General features: G+C 44.5%; 1 protein-coding gene across 1 annotated transcript in view; it reads left to right on the top strand.

Moving 5' to 3' along the window:
- mybpc3 (myosin binding protein C3) overlaps positions 1 to 7,500 on the top strand; it is a 122,930-nt gene that overhangs the window by 65,930 nt on the left and 49,500 nt on the right. The window contains exons 16-19 of the mRNA XM_063189564.1: positions 5,584 to 5,749; positions 6,095 to 6,201; positions 6,771 to 6,800; positions 7,167 to 7,309. Coding sequence (XP_063045634.1) covers positions 5,584 to 5,749; positions 6,095 to 6,201; positions 6,771 to 6,800; positions 7,167 to 7,309 — 446 coding nt within the window. The remainder of the gene's footprint in view (positions 1 to 5,583; positions 5,750 to 6,094; positions 6,202 to 6,770; positions 6,801 to 7,166; positions 7,310 to 7,500) is intronic.

Here is a 7,500-nt window from a genome sequence, read left to right as displayed (position 1 = left end):
TACTTTTTCAGAAAATGTATGAAACACCCAAGGAACAGAGCGAAAATGAAATGGCTAATGTCAACAAACAATGCATAATATGTAAAAGAGTGTTTTTTTGTCTCACACCGTCAGATGTCACCACCGTCAGATTTTGTTCCGCTCATCATCTTATTCCATATTTTACAAAATTGTGCTGGTTAATGAAACATTGCGAGGCATGTTAATAATAATTGTAATCCAAAATTACACTCTAGCCTCCACTGAAGTGCATTTAGAGTTTTTTTTGTGACAAAACCTGACGGTGGTGACATATGATGGAGGTCACCAAAAAACATGTGTTACGTGTTTTTGACATGTTTTAAGAATATGCATACAATAAGTATCTACAGTTATGTTGAATTGTTAAAGTAATTCACTTTAATACAATAAACATATGTTTTACTTCTAATCCTGTCTGCCGCTGTTGACAAAACAAGAAAGAGCCCATTTTATGAAAAATGTTAAACATGGGGACCTTGGCCAATACATTCAATGCACAGCCAAGACCTACATCTATGATAATACACCTCTATACATCATTGTAAATGAGGGCTGGGCTCTCAATGATTCTTCGAGTTTAAATAAATGAAATGAAATGAAAAATGAAAAATATTTTGGATTTGAACAACTTAAAACCTGTTTTTGACACATTGTCAAGAACCAGTGACCTACCTCCTAGAGAATCTAACTAATGAAGAAAAAACACATGCACAAACATACTGTGCACACACAAAAATAAAGTGTTTTTCCAAGATGCCATTGACTTGAGAGGGCTATTTATTTTGCTAAATGCAGGTAATAATTAGGCCACTTTCACCACTCTCAGATTGCTGTCACCACCGTCAATTCTTAAGTCACCACCGTAAGAAGGAGTTTTGGACATTTTAAATGAATGTGCTTACAACATTTTCCTTAGGAGTTGTTGAATTATCAAAGTAATAGCCAATTTAAGCCTACACGAATATTTGTGAAATTGCAAAAAAATGTTTGTTCTATTTAGGCGTTAAGTAAGCATTGTATGACGGTACATATTTTAAAATTAGAACACATGAAGCAGTCTTAAAATAGAACAAAAGTGAATCTTCAACATTTAAAGGCATATGTGTGAACCAAAAAATACACATAATGACTTAAAAACTCCAGATACATATGCAACCAAATCAATACAATTTTAATTACTTTTAATTGTGTCTGACGGTGTTGACAAAAAACAAGGTATGTGTTACAAACGGTAACATAGATGGACTCGAAACAACGGAAAAGGGTACTCGAGGGTAATTTAATGATGTCGTCTAGGGGTACAATATTCAATATCAAAAACAAAAGAGGAGCCGCGCTCCTATATCAAAGCACAAAATTGTCAAAGCCGTAAAGGCACAGAATGAAAAAGGCTGTTTGTTGCAAAAGTCCAAAAATTAAAGTACAGGCCTAAAAGGCAGCGTCAAAAAGCAGGCAAATGCCAACGGCAAATGCAGGTCGGGCAGGCGAGAGGGAAGTAGCAAGCCGGAAGTGAGCGAGAGAGATGGATGGTCATCGCCTCTACTTATGCAGCACCGCCTCCAGGCACAGGTGAACTCAATAATCATCCTCAGCATCTCAGGATCCTGCTAAGAGCATGTGCAACAATCAAAAGTTAGGGGGCAGCCAAACAAAATTAGGGAGAGCGAATTAACCGCACCTGGTGGTAACACCCCCACCGCAAAATGGTGACTACTAGTCTCCAAAATAACACATGAAATGGTGCGTAAAAATAATCAAGTTGCATAAGGTTAGGCACCAGCATATGCAAAACAAGGCAGTAGGCTATAGAGTGAGTTTTTACACTAATAGTGTACACCAACCATCACCACAATATATTGACATGACTGTCATCAGTAAGCAAAGAAGACAATACTGATAACAGCACAGGGCCGCTTAAGCTACCCGATATTCAAATTGAACGACGGACCCAATAAATGGAATGAACACCAGAATGTAATTATCGGAGGGTAAGCTGTAACCGCGAGCTTCACTGTCAAACCGATGCATCGTCTCGCTCTGTGCGCTCTCGAGGTCGGCGCTGGCAACAGCGCGAGCTTGGCGCAAGTTCCTGCGGTAATCACTCACGAATGGCGATAGGACCGCACCAATCCCATGCGCGCTGAACATAGTCAGTGGTGCGTGGGATAGGTGATCAAACACCAATTCTGTCAGACCGATGATAACGCATGAGACGAACGAGAGAAGTGCCACGAGTTGTAGGAAACAATTTTGTGAGACGGTGCCAATTTCCGAAACAGGACTCAGTGAGTCAAAACAAGTTACAAGGCTATCATATGAATTATGCTGTAGCAGATCGGGTTGGGACGGAAGAAACACAGGACTGTCAAGTAGTGGTTGTGCCAAGAATGTGTCATCCAACGGTTTCGCCACTACCTCGACATTACTGACACTCTTGGCGCTATTATCCCGAGCGCGTTTACGCTTTAATTTCAAACAGTCAGCAATGACATGGCCATGTATGTGACAGTAGAAACAACCTTGTTGATCAGATGGAGTGGGCGACGACCTGACCCCATTGTTCTTGCGAGAGACAGATGACCCAGGGGACGAGGAACGAGATCTCGCATGGGCACGATCCTGGTGAATGAGAGAATACTCATCAGCCAGGATGCATACAGCGGACAGAGGTTTAGGCTTCTGTTCACTGACATGTGTTGCAACAAAACATGGCGAACACTGAATAAATTCCTTCAGGAGGAGTAGCTCGCATGACTTTGCCTGATCATTCGCTTTTACTACAGCGCACCAACGGTCAAACGGCATTTCCTTCAATCGGCCAAACTCGACATACGTCTGATCTGCCCGTATCTGGAGCTTACGGAAGGTTTGGCGATACGCCTCGGGGGTTAACTGATAACCGCGCAGAATGGCATATTTTACGTCGTCGTACACCACACTATTGGCAACAGGAAGAGACAAGTATATTTCCTGGGCTTTTCCAGACAGAACACATAGGAGGAGAGAGGCCCATTGGTCTTTTGGCCACGCAAAGTTGGTTGCAACCCTCTCAAAGTGCGGAAAATACCGCTCCACGTCGGTCTCAGAGAAGGGGGGCACCAATTTGATATTCTTCGCCACGTCAAAGACAGTTTTATTTTTACACTTTTCCGCTTCTATTTTTAGGCGGTCACGCTCCAACTCCAATTGCTGTTTTGCAAGATAAGATTCGAACTCTAAACGCAGCTGCTCGAGGTCCAACTCTCGCAGACGGATGGTTTCAGAAGGACTACACCGAGTGGAGGGGGATGACGCAGCTTTAACTGGCGTACGAGGTGGCAACACACCTTTTTCGATGAAGACCCCAAAGAGTTTCGCTTTTAGACAATCTTTGGTCTTCTCATCCTCAGTGTCTAACGCAACGTTGTACTGTTTAGCCAATTCCAACAATTGGGATTTGTTGAATCGATGCAGTTTAGTGCGTGACGGGGATTCAACAAATCCTTTGATGGCAGACATGATTACTGATGATAACGAACAGCTGATTAATCACGGATAGTCGTAACAATTCGAGTGTGCATAACAAACCGGCGAATAACAGGCACACAGATAAACAAAAATGCTCCTCACCAAGTAGCAACGAGCCAAGGCCAAATAGGCGTTGAAATGGAGCTACAATCAAGCTACAATTAAGTAGCGACAGGTGGTCAATTAAGACAGGCACATACGTGCAAACAGGACCACAAAAAAACAGACTTTCCAAAAAGACAGGCAGTTTGGCACATGCGTTGGGGGGACAAGTGGCGAATGAAAAACACCTGGGCAGGGGTGGGTCCTACTCTGATCCTGCTCTAAAAACAGAGAGAAAGTAAGAGCCTGACTGACTGCGTTTCTTCTGTGGCGTACCCAGCTCGAGGCTTCAGGGAGCCCCCTCCTGGGATAGCCACAAAAACGACTTGAGAAAAGGAAAAGAAAAACACACCCCAGCCCAAAAGCGAAGGCAGCACTCACCACACAGCGCAAAAAACGCGGGGAAAACGGGGAAAACACGGCACGGCCAAAAAAGCAGCAAAACCCGTAGCGCAAGACTAGGCTACAAAAAGGCGAGGATGCGAGAGGTCAAAGACAAAATCCCGGACGAGCGCCCAATATGTTACAAACGGTAACATAGATGGACTCGAAACAACGGAAAAGGGTACTCGAGGGTAATTTAATGATGTCGTCTAGGGGTACAATATTCAATATCAAAAACAAAAGAGGAGCCGCGCTCCTATATCAAAGCACAAAATGGTCAAAGCCGTAAAGGCACCGAATGAAAAAGGCTAAGTTTGTTGCAAAAGTCCAAAAATTAAAGTACAGGCCTAAAAGGCAGCGTCAAAAAGCAGGCAAATGCCAACGGCAAATGCAGGTCGGGCAGGCGAGAGGGAAGTAGCAAGCCGGAAGTGAGCGAGAGAGATGGATGGTCATCGCCTCTACTTATGCAGCACCGCCTCCAGGCACAGGTGAACTCAATAATCATCCTCAGCATCTCAGGATCCTGCTAAGAGCATGTGCAACAATCAAAAGTTAGGGGGCAGCCAAACAAAATTAGGGAGAGCGAATTAACCGCACCTGGTGGTAACAAGGTATGATCGTAGAAAAGCCTGATTTCTGAAAAAAATGTGGAGATTGGCCTTGTGCATTTCTGAAAAGCCAAGACCTTAGTCTACAAGGATACACCATATAATTTTGTAATTCATTTAGTTTTTTTTCTGTCAACATTACAACCTGTTTTAGCCACTTTCTCAAGAATCAGTGAAACACAAACACAAACACACACACACACGCACACACACGCGCATGCACGCACGCACACACACATGTGCGCACAAACACACACACACACACACACACACACACACACACACACACACACACACACACACACACACACACACACACACACACACACACACACACACACACACACACACCAATATATTTTTGTGAGGCCCTCCCATTGATTTCCATTCACATTAACCCTAACAATTGCTAAATAATGCTAAACTGGGCCTACATAAAAACAATCTCTACCCTTAACCTGACAGATAGGAAATGATTTTGCACATTTACTTTAGAGCTATAGAATGCTGTGCCCACACCAAAATAATCCTTAACCTTAACCTGTCGGGTTGTGATTTTATACTTTTACTTGTACCAGTCACAACAAAACTATCAAGAAAAACACTGCTAGATTTATATGGGCCCCACAAAGTACCATTTCTGCCATTTTACTACCTTAGTGGGGACATCTGGCACCCTACAATGGTTGTTATGCATGCACACACACACACACACACACACACACACACACACACACACACACACACACACACACACACACAGGCATACATGGGCACACACACACACACACACACACACACACACACACACACACACACACACACACACACACACACACACACACACACACACACACAGATGCACACACACATATTCGTACACATGCACACATGCACACACACACGCACACACACACGCACACATACTTACTCTTTATGATTGTCTATTCTGTCCCTATAGAAAAAGAGCTGGAAGTGTACCAGAACATTGCTGATCTGACGGTGAAGGCTAAAGACCAGGCGGTGTTCAAGTGTGAGGTGTCTGATGAGAACGTGAAGGGAATCTGGTACAAGAACGGGGTAGAGGTCAAGGCAGACGCACGCACAAACATCACACACATCGGCAGGTACGTTCTTCCTCTGTGTGTGTGTGTGTGTGTGTGTGTGTGTGTGTGTGTGTGTGTGTGTGTGTGTGTGTGTGTGTGTGTGTGTGTGTGTGTGTGTGTGTGTGTGTGTGTGTGTGTGTGTGTGTGTGTGTGTGTGTGTGTGTGTGTGTGTGTGTGTGTGTGTGTGTGCGTCTTGAGTCACCTATCTCTCTCCCGTCCCTCTCTTCTTAGGGGTCAGAAGTTGACTATACAGTAAATCATCATATCTCTCTCTCTCTCTCTGTCTCTCTCTCTGTCTCTCTCTCTCTCTCTCTGTCTCTCTCTCTGTCTCTCTCTCTCTCTCTCTCTCTCCCTCTCTCCCGTCAGGATCCATAAGTTGACAATTGATGACGTGAAGCCGGAGGATCAGGGAGACTACACCTTCGTTCCAGAGGGCTACGCCTTCAACCTCTCAGCCAAGCTCAACTTCCTTGGTAACTCTTTTTATCTTTCACTCTTATCTCTCTTTTTTCCTTTTCTCTCCCCACCCTCTCTCTCTCTCTCTCTGATTCTCTCTCTCTCTCTCTCTCTCTCTCTCTCTCTCTCTCTCTCTCTCTCTCTCTCTCTCTCTCTCTCTCTCTCTCTCTGTAATAAGTTCAAAGTGGAAGTGCAGTCTTTGATGGATGTCAGTAGCCTGGGAACTCCCATACTGTCTTTAGTTCTACACAATCGTTTCGATCTGAAAGACAGTCTGGCGAGGATGACTCATAACGTCCAAGATCATGGGCACTGTGTCATAATGGCCAAGCATTCCGACCTTAACAGTTTCTCTGCCCAATCAGAGAGCAGGGCAGTGTGTCATAATAGCCAAGTATTCTCTCCCCTACGGAATTTACAATAGGCAACTCCCCAGACCTAATCTCACTTGTGATTAGGTCTGGTGTTAACCAGGCAAGGATGTCAGAGGATTCTATTTGCATCATCCATGAGGACTTATTCACTGGACAGGAGTGTCTATTGATTGTGTATTTACTGGACTTCTCTTCTTTCTTTTTTCCTACAGAGGTCAAGATTGACTATGTTCCCCGCCAGGGTAAACAAACACACACACACGCACAAGCACAAACATGCACAAACTCGCACACCCGCCCACACACACACACACACACACACACACACACACACACACACACACACACACACACACACACACACACACACACACACACACACACACACACACACACACACACACACACACACACACACACACACACACACACACACACACACACACACACACACACACACACACCCAAATTTCACAACATAAAGTTTTAGTTGACAAATTTCATGCTGGTATTACAGTCTAAAGTCTAAAATATTGAAACTGTAAGAATATATCATACTAATATATTATACTATTGAATGACCATAATGCATTGCACTGATGCCTCAGATCCTCCCAAGATCCACCTGGACACCTCGGCTGGCTCCACTCCGGAGTCCACCATTGTAGTCGTCGCCGGCAACAAGCTCCGCCTGGACGTGCCAATCACTGGAGACCCCGCCCCCACGGTGGTCTGGACCAAAGGGGAGAAGGTAGGAGCAATGCAGAGGGGCGTGGTCTCATTAGCCCAGCCAATCAGGTTTGGGCTCACAGGCTTCTCTCATCATACCTCTTGGAGTATCTTTGCTAGTGGGTTGCAACAAGTGGCTGGGTCAAAGACGTGCGAAATGGCATTGTCATTCAGTGTAACGGATACCTTCTGCTGACTGTAACGGTAAAAAAA

This window comes from Engraulis encrasicolus, chromosome 23 (genome assembly GCF_034702125.1).
Source record: "Engraulis encrasicolus isolate BLACKSEA-1 chromosome 23, IST_EnEncr_1.0, whole genome shotgun sequence".
Lineage (NCBI taxonomy): Eukaryota > Metazoa > Chordata > Actinopteri > Clupeiformes > Engraulidae > Engraulis > Engraulis encrasicolus.
The sequence above is the reverse complement of the archived record's forward strand: the minus strand, read 5'-3'. Positions and strand labels throughout refer to the sequence as shown.